The sequence below is a fragment of the Schistocerca serialis genome, chromosome 5, assembly GCF_023864345.2.
Source record: "Schistocerca serialis cubense isolate TAMUIC-IGC-003099 chromosome 5, iqSchSeri2.2, whole genome shotgun sequence".
NCBI classification, from domain to species: Eukaryota; Metazoa; Arthropoda; class Insecta; order Orthoptera; family Acrididae; genus Schistocerca; species Schistocerca serialis.
The window spans coordinates 704,748,188-704,775,776 of record NC_064642.1 but is presented as its reverse complement, the minus strand read 5'-3'; the positions used below and the strand labels follow the sequence as shown (position 1 = coordinate 704,775,776).

The window sequence follows — 27,589 nt, the reverse complement described above, 5'->3', positions numbered from 1 at the left end:
GGAGTTCGGGCCGCCGTATTGCAAGTTCTTTTTAGCTGACACCACTTCAGTGACTTGAGAGTCAATGACGACGAAATGATGATGATGGACACACAACACCCAGTCATCTCGAGACAGATAAAATCCCTGACCCCCTGGGAATCGAACCTGGCACCATGTGCACGGGAAGCGAGAACGCTACTCCAAGACCATGAGCTGTGGACATTATTTATAAGTTTGTATGACACAAATTTAAGAACTTCAGACGGCAGCAAGGTGGTAGACAGAAAAAAAGTGTATAGAAATGATTTTATTTCACCAAGTCAGAAGGCAAGATTATGTACAAATGAAGCAAAATATAATGAATAATGTAATATAGGAGAGGATGCCATTGCATCACTGTACAAGAAATAGTTTCCAACAATAATTAAGAATATTGGTGAGATATTAATAATGATCTATGAAACAGTAAATGTACTGTAAAGATAGTACATGAATTTATAGCTAGCTTAAAGTAAATATGCATGAATTGGGAGCACATCTTTTGTGTTAAAAAAATCTATTTCACAAGAACTGATTTCCAAAGTACTATGTAATATGACAAGAAATGAGGTTTACAAAACCAACTTTAAGGTATCATAACTGGCTACTGAATGTGTTGTTCAAAACTGTACAGGTAGCAGCTACCAGCTTTTACAGAAGGTGATGTACCATATGTAACATATGGAAGTAATGAAAACAAACAACTTATGCCAATCAAAGCTGAAATTTGAGACTGAATCTTTCATTCAACAATTGACAGTGGTGGCCTACATCAAACTAGTCAGGAGACTGACTGGTGAGGAACAGAATGTCAGATGTGTGTGCATTCTTGTGAGTCCATTCTGTTGTTAAATTCTTTGATGCAGTATTGCTGGTAAGATTACAAAATGTAAGTAACAACATATAGAAATGTTGTCCACCTATTTTTTAGTTAGAAAATTTATTTATAGTAATTGCCATACAATTAGAAGCCTTTTCACTGACCAAAGTTAATTACTGAATGAAGTTTTATTTTTTTAATATTTTCAAAAAAAAAAAAAAAAAAAAAAAAAAAAAAAAAAATGGTGGATGACGAGCCAACTGTTGAAATGGTTGGACAAAGAGCTTGCTAATGAAGATTGTACCAATCTAGAGTCAATCTTTGAAAGTGATCACAAGTCTGAAAGTGAGTCGTGTTTGGATGAAACTGATATTGTTAATAACTTTGACTTGTATATTATGAAAGATGGCAGGCAATGGAGCCATCAACCTATCAATTCAAAACAGGAGAGTAAAAAAGAGCTGAACATAAATCTGTCAAGCAATTACTGTGAGTCATAGGTGAAGCAAAAAATGTCAAGTGTTCAACTGGTTGTTTACAGCTTTTTTTCATAGATGAAATTTTAGAAGAAATTGTTTGCTTTACTAATATTTACATATCTACCATTCATCTTAAATATTCCCGAAAAAGGGATGCTGCAGACATTTAACATTACATGATCAAGTCATATTCAGAATTTGTTTTTTTTTGGCAGATGCTCTACAAACATCACACACAAATTTACAAGATCTCTGGGCTGCAGATGGTACAGGGGTGGTGTGCTTCAGACTTTCAATGGGCATACATGGATTTTGTTTCTTGTTGACTGAGATTTCATGTCAGAAATAGACATCATTGAAAAGAAACATACAAATTAGTCGCTGTTTGATTCTAGATTGAGTTCGATGAGAACTGCTAGAAACATTACAGTTTATCAGAACTAGTTACAGTGGACGAAATGCTGGATCCATTAAGGGGAAGATGTGGATTTGTACAATGCATTCCATCAAAACTGGCAAGATATGGTATAAAAATTTTTGCACTTACAGATGCGTAGATGTTTCATACTAGTAATTCAGAAATATACTGCGGGAAACTGGTGGATGGGCCATATCTGTGACAACACACCACATGCTATTGTAAAAAGAATGGCAAAATGCACATCCAAATCCAGTAGAAATATAATGTGATAATTGGGTCACATCAATTCCACTTGCGGATGACTTGTTGAAAAATGACAAACTGATAGTGGTTGGAATAATTCGTGAACATAAATGTGAAATTTCTCCTTTTATGACAGTAGCAAAAAATCATCCTTTGGAATCCAGCATTTTCTAATTTAGGAAGAATATGACAGTTGTTTCATACATGCCTGAGGGGAAACAAGGTTGTTCTGGTACTGTCTCCTTTAAATGATGATGATAGTATTGGCAATGATTCGGAGAAGTCTAAGCCAGAAATTGTAACTTTTAATAATGGTATCAAATATAGTATGGATAAAATTGATGAAATGAAATGTACGTGCTCTCTGACAAGAATTAGCAGAAGACAACCATTTATGTTGTTTTCCTCTCTTCTGAATATTGCTGGAGTCAATCGATCTGTAATCTACAAGAGTAATTCAAACTCATCCATTCCCAGAAAAGACTTCATCCATTCCCAGAAAAGCCTATCAGAAAGTTCTTGCCAAAAAATAGTTGCATGATTATTTGGCATTGAGGGTCAATCAGCTAAATACGCCTGCAAATATCAAGAACCGTATCGCAGAAATTTTGGGATTACTGAAAGTTGAATTTCCTCCTAGAGCACCACAAGCAACTAGTTGAGAGAGATGCTACTTCTGTGATAGGGAGAAAAACAGACCAATAAGATTTTGTTTCCACGTGTAGAGTAAATTTGTGAGCCTGGAACACGTGGCAGTATACCCCTGCAATCAGTGCAATTAAAATAGCAACCACCATGAATGATTTGCTTGAAACTGACAGCGAGCCTATAAAGAACCATTATTCTAAACTATTTTTCTGAAGATAACTGTTGGTTAAACTATGAGCAGGCGTGCCTATGTATAAAGTGTGTTAACCATAAATAACATTGCCTTATATTGATCAATTGTGGTTTTACAATAGTGAGCCAGTATCTACTCATTCCTTATTGGCTTAAGCTAACATAGTGATAAGTTTTGTTGCAATATGTCCAATTGAGCTGCAGTAATATAAATTAAATAGTGAGCTGGGTGAGAAAAAATTTATGATCCTTAAAGAAAATGACCAGATTCCGAGCTAGCATCAGAACCCCACAATGACGCAGTTGTCGACAAGATAACAGACTGCCACCTAATTTCATTACCTCAATGTTACCCTTAAACTTACTTCTAATATTTATGTTTACATCAAATTAATTTTATTCTGCATTGTTAAGAACAAAACATTTTTGGGCTTAGGGGCGGGGGGACGGAGACGTACGACCACCTGCAACAATCCCCTCACATGTTGTTATTGTTGCCCTCTGCTTTACCTATTTTTTAAGTCTTGGATGTTCATGTACTGAAAACATATTCTAGAAACCGATATTATGAAGGACAGTACCAACCTTTGGTGATCCAATAAGAACCAGTGTTACCTCTGTGGCAAGGTCGGTGGGCTAACAATAAATAAACCTGCTGCAAATACATATTTAGACAAACAATTCTAATATGATACTTGATACATATCTCAAAAAAAATTTTGCCACCATTGCAGTGCCTAAACGTTTCAGTCCATTTCTCTTTAAACACTTGATCACATATAAATAAATTCCACTTACTAATCAATCTGAATCTATCCACAATACTTTTCTTATTCAAAGTTCCAGCCATATTTCATTCCACTTCATTGAAAATGTTAAATACCCGTATGTATAAAAATCCGCTTTATAAATATAGTAGAAGGCATGCAGTTTAGATGCACTATTAAAAATCAACTTCTGGCACATAAAAATTACAACGCAAATGTGAGAAGGTTTAAGATGTGTAGGAATCAGACCTCACACATTATTTATTTGTTCCACAATGCTTCCTCCCATACAGAGTTTGAGTACCTCCTATTGCTCATGTTGTAAAATTCAGACTGGTGCCTCACTACTTCAATTACTATGTCATTTATTATGAAATTATAAAGTTTGACGTTGTACACATGGAAGAGGCCTGGAGATACTGGAAGGTTTCAGACAGTTTATATAACGGTAAGACAGAGATTTAAGAACCAGGTTTTAAATTGTAAGGCATTTCCAGGGTCTACATCTACATCTACATTTATACTCCGCAAGCCACCCAACGGTGTGTGGCGGAGGGCACTTTACGTGCCACTGTCATTACCTCCCTTTCCTGTTCCAGTCGCGTATGGTTCGCGGGAAGAACGACAGTCTGAAAGCCTCCGTGCGCGCTCTAATCTCTCTAATTTTACATTCGTGATCTCCTCGGGAGGTATAAGTAGGGGGAAGCAATATATTCGATACCTCATCCAGAAACGCACCCTCTCGAAACCTGGCGAGCAATCTACACCGCGATGCAGAGCGCCTCTCTTGCAGAGTCTGCCACTTAAGTTTATTAAACATCTCCGTAACGCTATCACGGTTACCAAATAACCCTGTGACGAAACGCGCCGCTCTTCTTTGGATCTTCTCTATCTCCTCCGTCAAACCGATCTGGTACGGATCCCACACTGATGAGCAATACTCAAGTATAGGTCGAACGAGTGTTTTGTAAGCCACCTCCTTTGTTGATGGACTACATTTTCTAAGCACTCTCCCAATGAATCTCAACCTGGTACCCGCCTTACCAACAATTAATTTTATATGATCATTCCACTTCAAATCGTTCCGCACGCATACTCCCAGATATTTTACGGAAGTAACTGCTACTACTGATTGTTCCGCTATCATATAATCATACAACAAAGGATCCTTCTTTCTATGTATTCGCAATACATTACATTTGTCTATGTTAAGGGACAGTTGCCACTCTGATGTGGACTCTGGCCACAATTTATTGTTATGAACTGTAGATTAAAACTGAAGAAACTGCAAAAAGGTAGGAATTTAAGGAAGTGGAACCTAGATCAACTGAACGAACCAGAGGTTGTAGAGAGTTTCAGAGAGAACATTAGGGAAAGGTTGACAAGAACAGGGGCAAGAAATACAGAAGAAGAAGAAGAAGAAGAAGAAGAAGAAGAAGAAGAAAGAATGGGTAGCTTTGAGAGATGAAATAGTGAAGGCAGCAGAGGATCAAGTAGGTAAAAAGATGAGGGCAAGTAGAAATCCTTGGGTAACAGAAGAGATACTGAATTTAATTGATGAAAGGAGAAAATACAAAAATGCACTAAATGAAGCAGGCAAAAAGAAATACAAACGTCTCAAAAATGAGGTTGACAGGAAGAGCAAAAAGCTAAGCACGGATGGCTAGAAGACAAATGTAAGGATGTAGAAGTGTGTATCACTAGGAGGTAAGATAGATACTCCCCACAGGAAAATTAAAGTGACCTTTGGAGAAAAGAGAACTACCTATGTAAGCTCAGACGGAAAACCAGTCCTAAGCAAAGAAGGGAAAGTGGAAAGAGGGTCTATGCAAGGGCAATGTACTTGAGGCAATATTATGGAAATGGAAGAGGACATAGAGGAAGATGAAATGGGAGATACGATACTGTGCGAAGAATTTGACACAGCACTGAAACACCCAACTCAAAACAAGGCCCCAGAAGTTGACAACATTCCATTTGAACTATTGATAGCCTTGGGAGAACCAGTCCTGACTAAACTCTTCCACCTGGTGAGAAAGATGTATGAGACAGGTGGAATACCTTCAGACTTCAAGAAGAATATAATCATTCCAATCTCAAAGAAAGCAGGTGTTGACAGATGTGAAAATTACTGAACTATCAGTTTAATAAGTCATAGCTGCAAAGTACTAACACGAATTCGTTACAAACGAATGGAAAAACAGGTAGAAGTCGACCTCGGGGAAGATCAGTTTGGATTCCGTAGTAATGTTAGAACATGTGAGGCAATACTGACCCTACGACTTATCTTCGAAGATAGGTTAAGGAAAGACAAACCTTCATTTCTAGCATTTTTAGACCAAAAGAAAGCTTTTGACAATGTTGACTGGAATACTCTCTTTCAAAATTCTGATGTTGGAAAGTGTAAAATACAGGGAGCAAACAGCTATTTACAATTTGCACAGAAACCAGATGACAGTCATAAGAGTCAAGGGGAACAAAAGGGACACAGTGGTTGAGAAGGGAGTGAGACAGGGTCGTTGCCTATCCCCGACGTTATTCAATCTGTATATTGAGCAAGGAGTAAAGGAAACAAAAGAAAAAATTGGACTAGGAATTAAAATCCATGGAGAAGAAATAAAAACTTTTGAGGTTTGTCAACGACACTGTAATTCTGCCAGAGACAGCAAAGGACCTGGAAGAGCAGCTCAATGGAATGGACAGTGTCTTGAAAGGAGGATATAAGATGAACACCAACACAAACAAAATGAGTATAATGGCATGTAGTCTAATTAAATCAGGATGCTGAGGGATTTAGATTAGGAAAGGAGACATTTAAAGTAGTAAATGAGTTTTGCTATTTGGGGAGCAAAATAACTGATGAGGGTCGAGGTAGAAAGGATATAAAATGTAGACTGGCTATGGCAGGGAAAGTGTTTCTGAAGAAGAGAAATTTGTTAACATTGAGTATAGATTTAAGTGTCAGGAAGTCGTTTCTGAAAGTATTTGTATGGAGTGTAGCCATGTATGGAAGTGAAACATGGACAATAAGTAGTTTAGACAAGAAGAGAATAGAAGCTTTTGAAATGTGGTGCTACAGAAGAATGCTGAAGATTAGATGGGTAGATCATGTAACTAATGAAGAGATACTGAATTGAATTGGGGAGAAGAGGAATTTGTGGCACAACTTGCTTATAAGAAGGGATTGGTTGGTAGGACACATTCTGAGGCATCAAGGGATCACCAATTCAGTACTGAAGGGAAGCGTGGAGCGTAAAAAATTCAGAGGGAGACCAAGATATGAATACACAAAGCAGATTCATAAGGATGCAGATTGCAGTAGTTATTTGGAGATGAAGAGGCTTGCACAGGATAGAGTAGCATGGAGAGCTGCATCAAATCAGTCACTGGACTGATGACCACAACAACAAAAAATGTTTAAAAAAATAATGAAAAGAAACAACTGACAACAAATAGCAAAAGTAGTGAATAACAAAGACTTCTAACAACTTGTATCATCCACAGAAAGTACGACGAAACAAAGTATGGAGGATGAGTGAATGGCTGTGTACGAGGAGGAAATAAGCTTGATGTCACATGGTCAAAAACAGAGAATTGCAGAATGTTGGCGGGATTTGTGCAAGAAACTAAGATGAGGTGAGAAAATGCAGACTGTCTGGACCAAAGAGCTAAATAGTTTTAACAGTTAAATAACATATATACAGGAAAGTTTAAAAATGCAAAACAGAGTTGAGGGAGAAGGTAGCCTGAGGCCACTTGGGGCACATGCAGCGAGATAATCAGCCCCCCACCCCCCCTCCCCCTGGGGCACATCCACCACTCCTGATACTGAATGTGAAAGTCCACATTAAATTTTATTATAAAATTAACTTTCCCTACGAAACTTACAATTTGGTAACTCCTAACCCATCATCTGCAAATATCTGAGGTAGACAGGTTGACTGTTTATTTCAGATCAGCCAGCACGGATACTCTTCAAGAATATGGGGAATTGTGAGAGGATTACCACAGCTGCACTGATGGAATATGCAGTCAGTAGAGTTCGACGGAATTTTTCTGAGACACCTGGAGGAAACTATGCCACGCGTTGGTGGTGTCCCCGATTCCTCTTGGCTTGAAAATTGTAGCAGCCTGCCTTTCTGTATCCCAGGTTTTCAAAAGGAATATCGCAAGTCTTGTGTTTGGTACTCCCAAGTTCTTTTCCTGCAGTTGCTTCTTTGGCTAATAAGTTAGCATGTTCCTTTCCCAGAATACCCACATGGCTCTGTGTCCATATGAATGTTGCTGTCATTCCAGAGCTGTGGAGATCAACCAATAGATCTTGGATGATACCATCAGTATAGATGCATGTTAAATCTGGGCAATCAAAAAAGAAGAAGAACAGGCATCTGACAGATTGTGACAATATTGTTCACTAAGAGCTGCTGGTGGTCTGACCCTCACTGGAGGGACAGCAGCTTCCATCAGGAGGCTGTCTGCAGTGTTTGTACGGAAGGGTCCAGGAGCCAACAGCACACCAATGTGCTGGACCAGGTCTAAGAAGTTCAGTACTGGAGGTGCTCCCAACCCAAAGGCAACAAACCCATGGCCCATTTGGGATAAAATCAAAGTTTTATAAAATTGCAGACGAACTGTATGGTTGAACTGTATGGTCTGCACCCCAATGCTACTGCTGAGAAATTTAAGGCAATTTGCTGTGAGCTGACACTTGTGGTAACCATGCTGGCTTACTGTCAAATAGAAGGCCTAACATTTTTAAAGTTTCAATGATGTCAAGTAACTTGTTACTGAGGTAAAGTTCTGGGAACAGATAACAGACCTGAGTTGACAAAAGTGAATAACATGAGTTTTCAGAGGAAAAAATTTGTATCCATGATTCATGACCCCAACTATGTACTTTCTGTGAGTACCCCTGAAGTTTGTGCTCTGCAGTGCACAATGATCTGTGATACGAAGGTCATCCACACACACTGATGGTGAGACCTTGGGTCAAAATGCAGTAACAATATCATTGATTACAATGGCAAAGAGGGTTATGCTCAGAAGCAATCCCTGCTTCTGGTACATTTTGGTTGGTGAAGATCGAACGTATCCCGATCCAAGATTGTCAGAGGAATAGAAAATTCAGGATAAAATGGGTAAAGTGCCCCCAAAACAGCAATCTTGTTCAACGCAGATTCCAGACAAATCAGTTGTGTCTGTGTTGGATGCCCAAAAGCCACTTTGAAATTGTGATCTATGTCCTCTGGCTTCCAGACACTAGCACAATCGTCGGTTGACGACTTTTTAGAATAATCTGAACAGCCCATTCATTTGAGAGATTAGTTGAAATCTTAGTGTCCTTACATACTGTTACCCTAATTGAGAGGTAGACACAAACAGCCACAGCTTCTAATGCTGTGGTTAGTGGCACCAGCTCACTGGAAGTGTCAGATTGAATGAGTACAACGATTCTTCCAGATGCCCTCTCAGCTTTAATGAAACTTACACAGTAGGATTTGTGGTTTTTAATATGAGAGAGTTGGTTTTCTGAGAACCTGTCTCCTGGAGTGCCATGACAACTGTAGAATAAGTAGCCATTAATTGATGGAGTTCAGCCAGATGGCAATGGTAGCCATTATGGTTCCATCAAAGAAACATCAGACTGGGATCTAAGAAAGCAGCGAAGGGGAAATGGGAGTATGAATTACTTTCCTGCTAAGATGCGCTTCACCTGAATGTGTGATCCTTTATCAGGATTTAGAGGTTTGACCTGGATGGGTGGGAGGATGGGGTCCGGATCAACTGGAGCAGTAGAATTCAGTTTAACTTTCACTTTATCGATCTCATCCCTGTGAGGTTTCAGTTTCTGTGAGAATTTGTGTGTCGATTTCTAGGATAGGAGATCATCGTTCTTTTCTACAGCCTGCAGCAGGTGGCTCTTATTGGTTTGGATGGTGGTAGACTATTGGCCTATTTCATCCTGGGAGGAGGGCACCTTGGCAGATGTCCTCTTTCTTTATGGCACTTTGGGCATGTTGGTCGAACTGAAAAACAGGCACCAACATATGGCAACAGCCAGGAAATGCAGTTTAAAACCTTGTCATCAGATTAGGTGTGAATTCTGACACAATGTTTGCAAAGTCTGATGTCATATCGGTTGAGCAGTGTCCTTACAACTTTTTCTTAGGCTCTTGATAAGACAGGCAGTCAACTGTTTTATACTCCTGGACTTTCTTCTTCTCTTGAAAACGAAACATATCAGCGAATGAGCGGGATGGTGTTCTGGACAGTTTACACATATAAGGGGTTATTGCAGAGGCTGCCCTCACAAGTTGCCTCATTAGTACTGAGGAAGGGCATATCTCCACACCTCTGGCACTGAAAACATCACATAGGAGGAGGAAAATAGGGCTCGAAATCACATCAGTAAACTATGACTTTAACTTTCTCAGGTAAAACATTTCCATTGAATGCTAGAGCTAAAGATCCTTTGTCCACTGTATTATCCTTATGTCTTCTCCGGAGATTATGAACAACATGGAATCCATGCTGTTCTAGGCTAGGATGCAGATATTTAACCATTTGTAGTGTTAGGTCATGATGGAAGACGACACCCTGAATCCTGTTGAGTTTATTAGGAGTAGACACAGTAACTAGTACATACCCGAGCAGGCCTGAAGTGCCTGTGATTGGTAAGGATTCAATGTTTCGAATCCTCAATATTTTCAATGAAAAACATTGGCTTTGTTGATGCAAAAGTATCTCCGCCACTTCTGGAGCACACCAGGAACCAAGTGAACACTCCCCTATTGTTTCTCCTTGCCTGCCTGTCATCCCCGCGAGAGGGAGAGGTGTGGGGGAGGCTGGAGAGGGGGGGGGAGGCTGGGGAGGGGGGGGGAGGCTGGGGAGGGCGGGGGGGGGGGGTGGGAGGCTGGGGAGGGCGGGGGGGGGGGGGGTGGGAGGCTGGGGAGGGCGGGGGGGGGGGTGGGAGGCTGGGGAGGGCGGGGGGGGGGTGGGAGGCTGGGGAGGGCGGGGGGGGGGTGGGAGGCTGGGGAGGGCGGGGGGGGGGGGTGGGAGGCTGGGGAGGGCGGGGGGGGGGTGGGAGGCTGGGGAGGGCGGGGGGGGGGTTGGAGGCTGGGGAGGGCGGGGGGGGGGGGGTTGGAGGCTGGGGAGGGCGGGGGGGGCGTGGGAGGCTGGGGAGGGCGGGGGGGGCGTGGGAGGCTGGGGAGGGCGGGGGGGGGAGGCTGGGGAGGGCGGGGGGGGGGAGGCTGGGGAGGGCGGGGGGGGGGGAGGCTGGGGAGGGCGGGGGGGGGAGGCTGGGGAGGGCGGGGGGGGGGAGGCTGGGGAGGGCGGGGGGGGAGGCTGGGGAGGGCGGGGGGGGGGAGGCTGGGGAGGGCGGGGGGGGGGGGGGGAGGCTGGGGAGGGCGGGGGGGGGGAGGCTGCACAATTTCCTTGCATATACTTTGTTCATCACTGTATACTTCTCCCCTGCATTCGATCCCACAGAAACTGTCCGAGGTTGCAAGTCATTTTAATCATATAATACAAGGTAAAAATTTTTTTCCCCATGAGTCTGTTCATTCAACATTCCAGCCTGACAGTGTCATGAGAGAAAATGCCGATTTGGCTAAGTCACAGTAATCAATATTTTTATGTAATGTTTGCTGTTTGATACCAACTTGATAGCTTTAAAGAGTCCTTCATTTTATCATTTTCATACTCAATTTAGTATTTTTTGTCATAGTAATATTTGTAATACTTGGAATAAAGGTAGCCATTTGCCATGTATTGGAGGGATTGAAAGTAACTTTGCCAGCACTGCAGGTCAACTGGATGGTGTGTTGAGTGGTCAACAGACAAATGAACATAACTGGAGACACCCTGACCTTTTGGACAATATCCTTCATTACAGCTATGTGCTGGAAAACTGCAGCCGTGCACTTCTGTTTTTTTGTATTAATTAGATCTTCTTTCAGCATTAATTAGCTCTGAAAGAGGACACTGCGAAAAGTCCAACTACATTTTCAATCTTCTTTGTGGCCCTGTTGACTGCTGAACATCTCAACCATACAGTGAGAGATGCTTTATTAATTGACATTTAATGATAAGCAGGGTGTATTTGTGATGTACTTTCAATGCACCATTGCTTTGAAATGGCACACTGTGCATGTATGTCACACGCTACAAAGGAAATGAATAATCGTAATGCACACAGTTCACACAGGGGTCGTTCACAAGCGCTCCCGAAAGTTGACAGTCAAATGCCCACTAGTGACGTCATCACTGCGAAAAGTACTGTGAAGTCTACCTGACCAGATTAAACTGCCACTGGCTACAGATGGAAAACACACACCCCACATTAGCTTCTGACATGGTTTTCAGTATAATTCTCTATGTTTGTTCAGTTTCCTGGGTGCCTCATGTCTCAAAAATGCTTGTTTTGATGTATAATTTGTGATCATAACATGTCAGAAAATATTCGATTAACTTGTACCCAGATAGTAATTCAATTTTTTGACAGGTTTTTACTTCCTGTTACAGATCTGTGTTTTTTAAGAACTGATGAAGTTCATTACCACTAATTACTGTATAAAATTTGTATTCTACATTTAATTTCACCTAAACTAGGAGTTTCACTGTACAATTAATAAAATATTCTGGATTACCGTGCTGTGGTCAGATGGTTTTCACATTAAAACACAACATTTGTCCGCATCTACGACATTTTTGAGGAGGATCATAGCTTTTTTGAGTGTCTAGTTCACACCCTGGTTTGTTACTAGCTGCAGCAAATTCCACGCCTGCTCCTGTGCAGTGGCGAGACATCACATGCTTTGTATACCCAAGCATCAGTTGTCAGTTGCAGTCATATGCCGTTGCTATCACCCCATGATGGAAGACTTCTACATCTCTTCTTGAGCACCGAGATCCATGTTATTTAATTTCATGTCTCTCTCCTTCCTATCGAAATTCCTGGGGTGTTTAAAAATATGTATGGCCCCTCTGGTGTCCACTTGCGGCTGCTAGAACTTGAGTCCTATCAAAATGAAAGTGGTGGTCTCCTGGCTGCAAAGCATGGTCCGAAACAGCTGATCTGTTAATCTCTCAATTTGTACAGTTGCCCTCATGCTCTTCTGGTCGCGTTTTGACTGTTCTTTTTGTGGTACCCACTTACACCATCCTACAACTGCATGGAATACTGGAATTACCCATTTTTTCCAGCAGTTTGTGAGTATTCTTGGTCAATTTTAAGTGATCCTCTATCTTCTGGGAGGGTCTGTAGATTAAAGTCTTATTGGTAGCACAAATAAGTTGCTGAAGATGCACAAAGAGCATGTTCTTAAAGTGAGTGCCATTGGCTCACCCATCTATTCAATTGCCAATTTCTTGACATCATCATTGTGGCTGTATGAATTTGGCATGCGTAAGAAAATTAAACAGCATAGTGGTCCAGCTGGAGGACACACTTATTAGTTTTGATTTGGTATTGCTATGATTCCACTCAATGAGGTGTTGAAACAGTTGAATCTGATCCCCATGATGGTTCTATCGTTCAGTTGTTTTCGATCAGCCATGGAGAACAGAAAAAGGAAATGTTACACACCTGATAAGAAAGTAAAATTCATACAAGAGGTGGATACTATTCTGCACAAAACAAAATCTGAAACTGCTTCACACTGAAGAATTGCCGACACCAGACTATGAACACTCACCAGCAAAAGAAACAGTATTTTGAATCAGTTTTTAAAATTGAGTGCAAAATCAACATAACACAACTTTCAGCAAGAATGGAGATGCAGAGATTTGGGAAAGTCATTTTTTATGTCATTCCAACAAAAACGGGCTGCAGCTCTACTAAGCAGTGACACCATGCTGAAAGCAAAGGATATAGATTTAGCTAGAAGTATGAACAACACTGCTGATTTCAAGGCTTCATCAGGATGGTTACAAGTATTTGAAGATCATCATGGAATCACAGGGAGAACATTTTCCGGCGAATCAAACACTATGGATGATGTCATGGGGCAACATTGGATTGTTGAGTTTCTGCTGGGTACCTTATGGGGTTATCAACTTGAAGAATATCCCCATCTGTGATGAAATGATCTATTCTATAGTCTGCTTCCCAGTAAAACCTTGGCTGAAGAGGGCGACTCAATGCCACACAGGGAAGAAAAGTAAAATTCGCATACAAAGATCTCTACTTTTGATAAGAAAATCTAAGAATCTGAGCCATTTCAAGGGTGTAAGCACAAAGCCTACGGAAAACAAATGCAATAAGATTTCTTCTCTTCTTATGGAGCAGAGTGCAGCATTGCATCACACCCACCCAAAGTAACTATGGAAAATGTTCGAGTGGAATTTTTCCCTCCAAACTGCATCAGTGTTCAACAGCCAATTGATTTGGGCATTTTTGCAAATTTCAAAGTAAATTATGGAAAAAAACTGGTTCAACATTTGATAGGACTGACTCCATTAATTTCCTAAGAGCCATGGAATTTATTTCGGCTGCCTGGCACCTGGCGTCATCCTACACACCACTTCCGTAAACTGGTGCCTTACTGAAAGAGACACTCATTGAAACCTGGTGCCTTAGTGAAAGAGACTCACTGGTGGTGGTGGCGGCGGCAAAATTGTGCCTAGTAATGAGCTAGCTCTAGTGGAGAGTGCACATTTCAACAGTTTTGTACATTTTGATGATAATCTTGTCGTGCGTGGAACTACGGGATGACAAGATTATTGCTGATATGTGTCAACAACATGGTGATGATCAAGAAGGTGGACCAGCTTCAAGTGACAGTGATGGCGATGACAACTTTAATCTTGAATCACTTAAACTGTGTAAAATGGTAAGCACAACTGTTTTGTGCAGGCACTATATCTGTGTGAAAAGTAGTTGTAGAAAGCTCTGAATTCATTAATACGTTTGAAAAAGAAGGTGTACACACTTAATGCACAAAAACTGAAACAAGTTGAATTATGTGACTTCTTTAAGCAGGATCAAGTTTTAAATAATGTTTTTTCCCTTTAATACTGCATCTCTGTTGTTTGTACAGTGCAAAGTGTCAAATTATAATACAATATCTGATCTCTCTGAAGTGGAACCATAGAATATTTTTTCTTTTAATACTGTATTTCATTTTTTTTGTAAAGTTTACATATGTAGGCCCGTTTGCTACAGATACGGTAGGGGCGTATTTTTCCAGCCACTTTATGATCTATGAATTTGCTGATTTTCAACTTTTTTAATACTTGCAGTGTGTCTTAGCAGCTAAGATTTTGACATTGTGCTTCTCTCAGTTTGTTCTTCCAGTATAAAAAAAATCTCATGGCAGAGTTTCGACATGTCAGATTGGCCTGCTCCCTTGTGAGTTTAAACTTATAAAATAAACACAGTACACACATTTTTAAATAATTATATTTGTTTGCACAAGGTGCTACATGCTACATTTCCATTAGTTGTTCAAAATGATGTTCCCCTGTTTTCTATGCAGTCATGACTTGTCACACAAAGCTCCGTGATGCCTGGTGGTGTGCAAACAATGCCAGAAGAACATTTTCTGTCTACTCCACCCGGCTTTCCTCATAATACTACAAGCAGGAAACAAATAGGATCATATCAGATGAACAAGTTAGCAACAAAATAGGACATCTTCTGTCTATGTTCTTTTCAGAGAACATCTGATGCAAGTGTTCATATGATGTTCATACGACGTTCAAAGTGAGCTGGGGCACCATCAACTTGGATTTACAAGCGCACACAATCAAGACATATCGTACGACAACGTGAGGAATATGTATCTCAGAACCACACTAGTGCACTTAATGCAGCGTTATCACATTTCACTGGCAGAGCTATCATGGAATCACGGAACATGTTTGGCTTTGCAACTTTTCACTCAGTCACCTCTGGTTGAGGTTCGGTATATTAAATTGATCCACTGAGGCTTCTTCACCATCCTTAAAAGTTTCACGCAAATAACATAGCATATTATCATTAGTGGCTTTCATGTGTATTACTTACTTCACCCGCATCACTTCTTTTGGGGCACAAAGCATCTAATTCATCGAAGAATATGACACATGGTGCAGAATTTGCTGCTCTCTGAAAGCATTGGCGAACAGCCCTCTCACTTTCACCAACATACTGAAATGCAATAACAAAATTTTAACTACATTATCATCATACCATCTATACTAAAGAAGCAAAATCTTTTACACACACACACACACACACACACACACACACACTGTATTAGATATTTCACAGCTGCTTCATCTCAATTCAGAATAAATTTCTGTGAATAAACATATGTGCATCAAGTTTAGAAATGAAGACAACAGTTACAACATACCATATTGAGCAATTCAGGACCTTTTACAGAAATGAAATTTATTCCTGCTTCATTTGCTACTGCTTTAGCCAAAAGAGTTTTCCCACAGCCAGGTGGTCCACAAAGGAGCACTCCAGTTGGTGTCGACAGACCAAGGTCAGCAAATTCCTTTGCATACTGGACTGGGCCCTGGACAACAAACAACGAAATGATGAGTACAGATATGTAAAAACACATTTTTGATTTAATCAAACACTACAACCAGCAGTTTCCTTAACGTGAACTATATCGTTTTGTCCACTCCACGGGCACCACTATGATAGCATGAGACATGGAGGTTTGCAAAAACAAGTATCTCAAGAGTGCGTCCAATTCTGTGAAGCAATGTTAAAATGGATCACATAGGTGGTCTATAGATGACCAAGTTTTATAAATTTTGCATTAAGAGGACTGATGTAATTTCATTTGCCTGCAATACTAAAAAAAAGTGTGTGTGTGTGTGTGTGTGTGTGTGTGTGTGTGTGTGTGTGTGTGTGTGTGTGTGTGCGCAAGCGCTTATGTTTATGAATATACTCATGATTAGATTTGAATATAGTAAAATAATGAAACCAGGGACCACAAGCCTGAATGTGGGTGATTTTGCAGGGACTGCATAAACTAAAAAGTGTCATTGTCTGCCTGTCTTCTACTGTGGTAGTTAATAATAAGCACACCAAAACCTTTTGAGAGACTAGGCTAACCGTGGACAACAGTAGCACTGCAATGGGTAAATTTGCACCATGACAATGTATCCAAACAGGCAACTAACTACAGCATTCAGTTCCAGGAGTGTGTACAAGTGAGATTTGCATCCCATACTCCCTGCAACTCAATATGGCCACATGCTATTATTTCCTGTTCCTACAATGAAGAATCACACAGGTGGAGGGAGGTTCACCAGTCATGGAAAAGCTGTTAATGCCTTTGAACTAGTAGGTCTTCAAGAAAGTTGGTAGAAAATGTATTTCCAAAACTGGCTTACAAGAATGCTTGACACACAAACATTTGTGGTGAGTACACTGAGAGAATATACTCACAGACTTTTTTAAAGTTCTTTACTTTATGCATACCTCAAAGTATCACAATGAAATAGGCCCCAGGTAAAGGGCAAATAATAAAATGAAATAATAAATACAAAACAAATCTTCCACATTGGCCCATGTACACCTTTTCTGCAGCTTTCAGAACTAGAATTTAAATCTAGTTCTATCACTGAGAGGAAAGTACAAAGGAAGAGCTAACAGAAAAAGCAAGTAACATGTTCTAAACAGTTTGCCTGTTACCATCTGCCCATACTCAAGAGTTTAGTGGTGGTCATATCAGTGGAACTATTCTGCAACAAATAAAAAGGGGAGGAGGAATAAAACCACCTATTTAAGTCCTTAAAAAAACTTTGTGTGTGTTTTTTCTATTTATTTCTCTGCCAGTCCATCTTACTGCCTGATAGTGTTGTTTTTGTTATTCTACGCCAGATGGTCTAGAGGTTCCGAGGTAACCATCTTGTATTTCGCTGAAATTTTTTGTGGACATTCACACATGCCCCAATAACAATTGGTAAAGTTCCAACAATCACCAGTTAAATACTTGCAGAGATGAAGTCATTTGTTTGACCCCTAGTGCAGCTTTCAACAACTAACCCTAACTTTTCAGCAATTTTGGGACATAATATATCCAGCAATATTTTCTTGGAAGAAACAAAACTACGAAATCTTGTACTACTTTTTGCAATCTCTGAATTGAAATAATATAATAATAATAACAATAATAATAAAATATCTCTATAAGTGCATAGTAAACCTAAAACTTTGCATATGATAACTTATCAAAAGAAGATCTTAGAGTATAAAATTTCATTTCCCTACTTCTATCCAATGGTTACAAATTGAGGTCAAAGTTGATGATTTTTGTAAAAATGACAAAACATGGGTATTTTTGGCACACTTCTACAAAAAAAGTATTTTCCACAAACTCTTTTAAACCATTTTTCAATGACTCAAATCTGACATTTTTGTGATGTTTTACAATTGTTTAATAATTGGTAATACTGGAAATTCTAATGAACAGGACATGAGCTCGAGTCAGAACAACTCAAAAAAGTGCAGAAAAGAAGGGCACCACTTACCACGACTCACTGTGACATATTTCAGGTAGATTTTCTGCTGCAGTAACTGCAGAATCACACTAGTTCTAAACTTCAAAATTTAACTGTGCATTACCAAGGCAATGGAAATCACAACAACTGTTGTAGGACAGCTACAACGCACATCTTATATACTGCCTTCAAGTTTTACAGTATTCTTTCATATGCAAATTTTGTTGAAGTTCATAGCAGTCTGCCCAAGATTTTTTTTCCAGAAAAGGATTTGTGTTTATGAGAATTTTGAATCTGTCTTTTTATTTTGTGATGCTATTGATGTTTTAGTTTGATTTCAGTCTAAAGTATAGCATATTTTACTTTCATGCAATTTGTAGTTTGCGTGGAGTAAAAGTGTACTAATGAAGAACTGCATAAATGTGTTCCTATAGTCCATGTACTTTGCCCACAGCTGGCTTCTTTTGAAGTGAGGAACCAGCATACTCTTACCATTGGAATGAGGTGGGAGGGGGGTGTCAAAACTGTGCAACAGCAACCATGGATGCGTTTCTTTACCACAGGACCCCAAACCTGGTACGTGCTTGTTTCTCAAGCCTGATAATACACTTTTATAAGTGTCCCAGGCCAAAGCTAGAAGAGGTCCCTTTTAGAATCTTAAGCTTATATTTACTCCAAGATACTTGAATTTTTAGAGATCTCAATTTGCTTTTGAACACTGCAATGAAAACCATACTGCCTGCCAAACAATGTCACTGATGGAGATGGAATACCGTATTTACTCGAATCTAAGCCGCACTCGAATCTAAGCTGCACCTGAAAAATGAGACTCAAAATAAAGGGGGAAAAAAAAAAAAAAATTCCCGAATCTAAGCAGCACCTGTAATTTCAGAATCGAAATTCAAGGGGAGAGAAAAGTTTTAGGCCGCACATCCAAATTGAAACAAAGTTGGTCCATTGTAAAATGAGACACAATTTAGGTCGAACGAATGATGATACAGCTACAGTAATTTTGTTCGAGTCGTAAGCATAGCAGTTAAGCTTTACCAGGTAGCCATTGCTATGCGTCAGGCGCTCCGTCCGTATTTATTCGGGTACCCTTCCTTTTTCACGTGCTTCGTCTGGTTTGAATCAATTGCTTAATTTGCTTCGATCTTATAATTGCCGTTTTCTTTGTTATAGGAAGAAGAAAAAAAAAAAAAAAAAAAAAAAAAAAAAAAAAAAAAAAAAAAAAAAAAAAAAAAAAAAAAAGAGAAAGAAAGAAAGAAAGAGAGAGAGAGAGAGAGAGAGAGAGAGAGAGAGGAATCGCCTCATTAGCGAAACAATGGCAAGAGACTGCTATTTGTTGTTACTTACACTGCTGCTTTCTTTGATAATGATCAACAAGAACCAAATAACAGACTGCGTATGATAGAACATGTTCTGAAAGAGAGGTAGGTGAAAATTTTTTTCCGTTTGAAAATCTTTGCGGCCGCTTCTTTAGTATATCAAATTCTGCACAGAAATTAGTCATCTTAGGTTTAAAAATCTAGTCAGTTGCCGTGCTTCATTTTTGACTATCACTATTAGGCATAAGAATAATACGAATATAAACATGACACGATACGTATATTCTTCCATGTTTGCTGTTATCTCACTCTAGTTTCGTAGTTTATTAGGCAGGCAGGATTTAAATGAGATAGCAGCAAACATGAAAAATACGTGGCAAAATGTTTATATTCTCATTGTGAAGAGAATACTGCACGTGATTCACATTTCATCAGGTTCCTATTAGCAACCATCTCTTCTCACAGGTAGGAAAAAATTGAGAACGTAGAGTTGGCCATATTGACAAACATCCCACACAGTCTTGCCAGTCGGATTTTCGTAGTACATTGAAATTCTGCTACATTCGAAGATGAACAATACGGAATTTGTATTTACTTCGTTGGATAATGTATGAAAATGCAGTGGTTTAAACTCGGGGCGGAGAAAAAAAAAAAAAAAAAAAAAAAAAAAAAGCTCGTCTTGCACCCTCCCTTTTTTTTTTTTTTTTTTTTTTTTTTTTTTTTTTTTTTTTTTTTTTTTTTTTTTTTTTTACTGGCGCAGGGGTTTTGGCGCCAGTATTTATCTTTGTGCCTACAAAGCTTGCCTGTGTGGCGCTACATATATTCGACGGCAGAAGTTAGTTGTGGCGGCACCTACCAACATTTTTCAGAACTTCCGCTTGCTTTGCACTCGATTCTAAGCCGCAGCCGGATTTTTGGATTACAAAAACTGAAAAAAAGTGCGGCTTAGATTCGAGTAAATACGGTAATTGAAACAATGTGCTACTCTGGAAGCCCGCAACTTTCACTTTTTGATGAGCAATAAAATTAATTTGCTGGCCCCTGCGGGGTTGATTCAATATCTAGGCCAGGGCTGCCCAACCTGTGGTCCAAAAAGTGAGCATCTATGACATTACCAGGAAAAAAAATTCTATAAAATTTTGTGTATGTAATGTTATGATGAATATTTTCATTTTCCCCCCCTTCTGTCAGCAGTTATTGTTAGTGCTAAGTGTATTGCAAGTCGCCCAAAATTACTCATCATCTCCCAGTGTGGCTTGCTTAAGCTAAAGGATTGGACAACCCCGATCTAGACACAATATAGCAAAGAGATGGGGATGGAACAAGCATATACGAATTTTAGTAGCGAAAGCAAATGGTCAGCTTCATTTATTGGGAGAGCTTCAGGATGGTGTCATTCACCTGTAGTACAGGAAATCATGTATAGAACACCAATGCGATCTGTTCTTGAGTATTGCTCAAGTGTGGAATTAAAGCAAGACGCTGAAGCAGTTCCGGGGTGTGCTGCGAAATTTGTTATCAGTAGGTTCAATCAACATACAAGTATTGCAAATATACCTCGGGAACTCAAATGGGAATGTGTCATTCTTTTCAGAGGAACGCTATTAACATACCTTTTGTTTAAGGACCGCAAAGGTAAGAGAAATTAGGGCTCGTAAGGAGGCATATGAACAGCCATTTTTCCCTCTCTCCATTTGCGTGTGGAATAGGAAAGGAAATGACTAATAGTGGTACAAGGTACCCTCTGTCACACATCATACAGTGGCTCGTGTAGTATGTATGTAGATGTAGACGCTTTTTAAAGTATCCTTCAGCTCAGTGGAAGTCTTACAGAAGTTTCCAATCCAGCACTCTTTCTCACATATACACGGCAATATTGTCCTTGCTGGAGGTCTGATGTTAATATACACTATGGAATCAAGAGTATCTGGACACCTGCCTGAAAATGACTTACAAGCTCATGGCACCCTCTATCGGTAATGCTTGAATTCAACATGGTGTTGGCCCATCCTTAGCCTTGATGACAGTTTCCACTCTCGCAGGCATACGTTCAATCAGGTGCTGCAAGGTTGCTTGGGGAATGGCAGCCCATTAAACACGGAGTGCTGCACTGAGGAGAGGTATCGATGTCGGTCGATGAGGCCTGGCACAAAGTCAGCGTTCCAAAACATCGCAAAGTTGTTCTATAGGATTCAGGTCAGTCCATTACAGGGATGTTATTGTCGTGTAACCACTCCACCACAGGCCATGCATTATGAACAAGTGCTTGATCATGTTGAAAGATGCAATCACCATCCCGGAATTCCTCTTCAACAATGGGTTCACCGGGCGTTCGACATACCCGCACCCTGCCATCGGATCACCACATTGCGTACCGTGATTCGTCACTTCACACATGTTTTCCCACTGTTCAATCGTGCAATGATTACGCTCCTTACACCAAGCGAGGCATCGTTTGCCATTTACCGGCATGATGTGTGGCTTATGAGCAGCCGCTCGACCACGAAATCTGAGTTTTCTCACCTCCCACCTAACAGTCATAGTGCTTGCAGTGGATCCTGATGCAGAGTGCAATTCCTGTGTGATGGTTTGGATAGATGTTTGCCTATTGCACATTATGACCTTCTTCCAGTGTCGGCGGTCTGTGTCAGTCAACAGACGACGTCGGCCTGTACGCTTTTGTGCTGTGTGTGTCCCTTCACGATTCCACTTCACTATCACATTGGACACAGTGGACCTAGGGATGTTTAGGAATGTGGAAGTCTCGCATACAGACATACGACAAGTGACATCCAATCAGCTGACCACATTCAAAGTCAGTGAGTACCGTGGAGTGCCCCATTCTGCTCTCTCATGATGTCTAATGACTAATGAGGTTGCTGATATGGAGTACCTGGCAGTAGGTGGCAGCACAATGCACCGAATATGAAAAATGTATGTTTTGGGGGGTGTCCGAATACTTTTTATCACATAGTGTACTTCCTTCACAGTCACAAATCGTTAACAGAAAGGAGGATGCACAATTTTAAACTCTGCTGATCTGAATTGTTTCTTCAGTTGGGGAAAAAAAAAAAAATATATTTTCTCTGGTTCCTGTTAGAGAAGGTCCGTGTTTAAACCTCTTTGTCTTCTGACCCTTAAAAATATTTTCTTCAATTTCTTCTTTGCCGACGAAACAAATTTAATGTCATTAATGCTTTTAGTGCAAAAGCAAAACAGATTTATAGGTCCAAGAATCTGACTACTAACTGGTCCTTATAAGCTTGCTCTTACTACTGATTACTTTCACAAACTGAGAAAATTTTTGAAAGTTTTGTATTGGGTGCTGGGGCCACCACTCAAATAATAAATAAAAATTAGAGCAAATTGTGTTTTACATATTCCATCAATTCATTGATAAAGACAAGAAGAATTATTGCATCATGTCGGTCAGTCACTGACAACATAAAAACTCAAATTTTACCTTCTGATTTTGTGGAAAAAAGATGACAGAAAGATAGATGATGCTTAACTATTTTTCTCTTGGAAACCTTGCATTATTTTCTAAAAGAACAATATTGACAAAACCCATTAGGATAATAAGCGCCTCTTCCTTTATATAAAACTTAAGGACTTTTAGATGCACACTCTGATTTTTGGAAATCTAATGACATGACAGACATCAAATTTTTGTTCCAGCTTTTTCAATAAATTCATCCTCTGTGAAATGCTTTGCATCCAGGTTGCCCCTATCAGTAGTGTGAATCCATTGCTTGTATAAAATAATTTCCTGTGGATCATGTTGCATGAAATAGCTAAAAAATGCAGATGCTATAGCTTCTGCTCTATGTAACATGACGTACCATGATTTCCTTAAATCGCAGACTGCAAACACCTATGCTGAGAAACACAAGCAATTATTAGAGATACAAAAAAAGAAAAAACTATCCTCATTACTGGACTCTTTATACCCTTTCATTTTTTATAAAAAGAATTTTGTAGATCTGAATAATGCGTTAGAGATGTTTAAAAATCAAGAAAGATTACTTCCTTTTGCAGATTTTCAAGTTTTTTGATTCGAGCTCACTTCATAGTGCTCTGGATTTTTAATACTATCTTAACGGGTATTAAAAAATTGTAAAACACAACAAGAAATGGGTCATTTAATTTGAATACCAGTGGAATATGGGTGTATTTTTAATGCATTTTCACTGTGTTGTCATTTTGTTACGGCATTATATGCATCACCGTAAAACGAAATCTAGATTTTCAGGTGGTTTAGGACAGGGTCTTTCCAATGGAAAATGTTTAAAAGTGTTTGCAGAAAATACTTTTTTGTAAAAGTGGGCTGAAAATATACATTTCAGGTATTTTTACAAAAATTGTCAACTTTGCCCTCAATTTGCAAACTGCTGGAAAGCAGCAGGGGGAATGTTTGATATTTGTACACCTTGTGTTGGTAAGTTACCACATGCAAAGTTTTGGCATTATCATGCACTTACTCCAGGAGACACAAAAAGCTAAACTATACATTTTTCCAAGCACTTTTTGTTGACTATGCCTAAAATTATCTATATGAAAACTGTTTATAAATCTTTATTATTTCACTTAAGAAAACGCAAAAAAGTTGTACAACATGACCTAGGTCTGCTCAGGGCGCACTGCTGAAAGCTGTGGTAGGCAGTCAAACAAATGACTGTATCTCTCCAAGTATTATATTAGGAATTAGTATGGATGTTCACACAAAATTACATCAAAATCCACGATTGTCATAGGGACACTTTTTCTGAAATTAGAGCATTTGACATAAAATGGCACTACTTTGCTATCATGAACAACCAAAAGAATTTTCACATTCTGTTTCCTCTAACTTACCAATATTGCTAGTTGTAACTCTTCTCTGACGTCTTTCAATGAACCAATGTCATCCCAGGTTACATCAGGAACAGTAGCAAAGCCTTCACGTTTAGCTGATGGTTGCACCGCACGGAGAGCTTCTTTGAAGTCTGACTGCTGTATGTACAGTTCACTCAGTTGTTCACCTGTTAGTGGAGGCTGGTTGTGCAGCCAATCTACTAGGTCTGAAAGTGTAACATTTTGAAGGACTGTTTCTGTCACAGGTGCAGATGTCTTCTGACAACTATCTCCTGAAGGCAAATTCTTCTTTGTATTTATATTATCCTCTGGGGAGCTAATACCTTCCTTACTGGCATTTAATGCCACCATATCATGTATTTTGCTGTCAGGATCTACAGCTTTATCACCTTCCACCCCACTGCCAATTTCTTTTTCACTGACTTCACTGCTAGAACTATCACTATCTTTAGCTTTAACACTGACTGTTTTTTTCTTTCTTTGTTTTCCATTTTCCATTGCTTTTGATGGACTGTCTATGGTGACAACCTCCTTGTCCTGTTTACTTTGTGTTTTTGTTTTCAAATAATATTTTCCATTTTCCACCACTTTTGTCGGACTGTCTATGGTGACAAGCTCCTTGTCTTTTTTAATTTGTGCTTTTGTTTTCAACTCGCTGAATACTCTGGAATAAGAGAACAAAAGTTAAGGATTTTATTTTCATTCAGAAAAACATCTCTGTAAAGCAGAGTTGGTGTTATCAAGTATAAGGGATTTGTTGAGCATATAAAAAAAGATGAGTAATTATTTACTGGGACAAATGTGCAAGCTTTTCTTCTTTATTACTAGGAAGTGTTTTAATAGCACACAAAGTTAATTAAGTAAATAATCAAAACACACACACACACACACACACACACACACACACAAACACTTTTTCACTTGACACTAGTATTAGTAGCTTTAGCATGCTACTCTCCTCTCCAAGGTCTTTAGGTTTCTAAAAGCTCCTTCATCATCATTTACAACTGCATGTTCTTGCTGTCTTCATGTCATTAAATGAAGACATTTTCTTCCACATTAGGAGAAGACAAAAGCCAATCTACAAAGACAGAAAGGAACGATCTCAAGAGGTCAACAGAGATCAAACCCACCAAAACAGAAATAGTTACTTTCTCAACTTCAAAGTAGAAGCTCCTCATTATTGCAATCCCATCGATTATTAAATGTAATTCACACTGTTCAACTGATTTTTCCATAATTTTCCATTTTTTATTTTTTTATCCTCCACTATGGATCCTACCTCCTTCCAACTGCGCCTGTAAAAAAACTTTACCCTACCCCTAGCCAGAACCCAGCCCAACACATTGTTCAATTGTTGTCAGCTCATGGAATCCACCAAAAGGCCTGGTCATCAATTTACCAATCTTTCACTGCAGCCCTCTCCTTTCATGATGATATCTATCTGTTCAAATTCTTTGAATCCATTGCCCTCACCAACCTAGTCCTGCAAAACCATACAAACCAAGCCCAAACCTCCTGCAATACTTCCTTGCCACCTACAAAATTCTCTTGCTTCCAAAGTTATACATCCCATCTTATAGGAACTAGAGTAACACGTGCAATGCTATCTCCAAGCCCACTCCAACATGTTCTCCTCATACTCTTGTCTTGGACAACCACTATCCACCACTCCTACAAGGGCCTCCATCACAGCTCTCCCACATCCCTTCATAGCTGTTAAACCCTGCCTTGCAGACTTTACTTTTACCACTACCGAAGAAGCTCACTCTCACCACCATCCAGAATTCAGAAACTAAACAGATCTGCAACAGTGTCAGACAGCAAGAGCTCCAGTCCCTCCTTAAATTCTTTGATCCATCCTGAAACTTTCCCCTGAATCTTCCTCTCACCTCACCCCCACCACCTCCTACTTGCTTCCTAAAGTTCATAAACCCAACCACCTAGGAAACCCCTTATGGCTGGTTACTGTGCCCCTGCAGAGAGAATCTCTGCTCTTGTGGGCCAACTTATTCAGCTTATTACCTGTAACCCATCCTCCTGTATAAAAAGACACCAACCATTTCCTCTGCTGACTCCTCACAGTTCCTGTTCCTTTACCACCCACAACCCTGCTCATCACTGTCAAATTCACTTGCCTCTACAGTATACTCTAACATTCCCAATGCCCATGGCCTTACCACTATTAAACACTATCTTTCCCAATGCCTGACAGACACTAAATCTACAACCTTCTTCCTGGTTACCATGACCAACTATATCCATACCCATAATTACTACTTCTTTGAAGCCTTCACCTACAAACAATTTCTTGGTGCAATAATTGGCATCCAAACATGGCACCACCCTCTGCCAACCTATTCATGCCTCATCCAGAGGAATGCTTTCCAACCACCCCAAATCCTGAACCCCTCACATGGCTCTGCTTCACTGATGACCTCTTCATGATGTGGACCTACAATGAGGACATCCTATCTACATTCCTTCAGGATTTCAACATCATCTCCACCACCAACTTCACCTGCAGCTCTTCAGTACAGTAAGCCACTTCATTGATGTTTCAGTGCCACCCAGGACTGGAGTGACTGAATCACATTTTCATCGGAGTTCCAACTGTCTCTGAGCATGACCTGAAATGAGGAACCTCCTCTACACTAACCTCCGATATTGGTATTCCGCCACTCACTCAAGTTATGCAATACTGTTGTCCATCTCTACTCCAATCCTAATCCCAACCCCATACCCAAGACACAGTTACCTGTGAAAGCCGCCATGTGATTAAAAACCTGAGCAGTAACCACTGTGCCACTTTTTAGTGGGCATAACAACTAATGAGCTGAAACTTACTGGCAGATTAAAACTCGAACTCGGGGTCTTTGCCTTTCGCAGGCAAGTGCTCTACCAACTGAGCTACCAAAGCACGACTCACGCCAGTCCTCACAGCTTTACTTCTGCCAGTACCTCGTCTCCTACCTTCCAAACTTTACAGAAGCTCTCCTGCGAACCGAGAAATCCAAGTGGTGAGCACGCGCGACTTTAATGATCCAACAACATGCCATCGCTCGGTCCAGAGATGCTGCTTGAGCGACGTGCAGCAGCCGGCCGCTGTGGTAGAGAACTGACAGCAGCAACGAATAATTAATTAACTGTCAAAAGTTGGCGTGGTGCTGCATGTTTGTTCATTTTAAATGGTTCCTATGGTATGACACTGTATATGTGGACGAGGAAAAAAAATTCCGGGATTTTTCCCAGATTTCCCGGTTAAAAAAAATACACTTTCTCCTGGATGAAAATATACTTTTTCCGTGTTAAGTAACAATATACCTTTCCTCGGAACTTTAAAACTTATTAATCCTTTCAATGGTTGT

The 27,589-nt window shown here is 40.0% G+C and overlaps 1 protein-coding gene across 2 annotated transcripts in view; it reads right to left on the bottom strand.

Annotated features, from left to right (window-relative positions):
* The window catches only part of LOC126481066 (nuclear valosin-containing protein-like), a 159,923-nt gene that overhangs the window by 9,353 nt on the left and 122,981 nt on the right, over positions 1-27,589 (bottom strand). For both annotated transcript variants that reach the window (XM_050104551.1, XM_050104550.1), the window contains exons 10-12: positions 24,222-24,885; positions 15,930-16,097; positions 15,599-15,721 (exon numbers count right to left, since the gene is read on the bottom strand). In XM_050104551.1, coding sequence (XP_049960508.1) covers positions 15,599-15,721; positions 15,930-16,097; positions 24,222-24,885 — 955 coding nt within the window. The remainder of the gene's footprint in view (positions 1-15,598; positions 15,722-15,929; positions 16,098-24,221; positions 24,886-27,589) is intronic.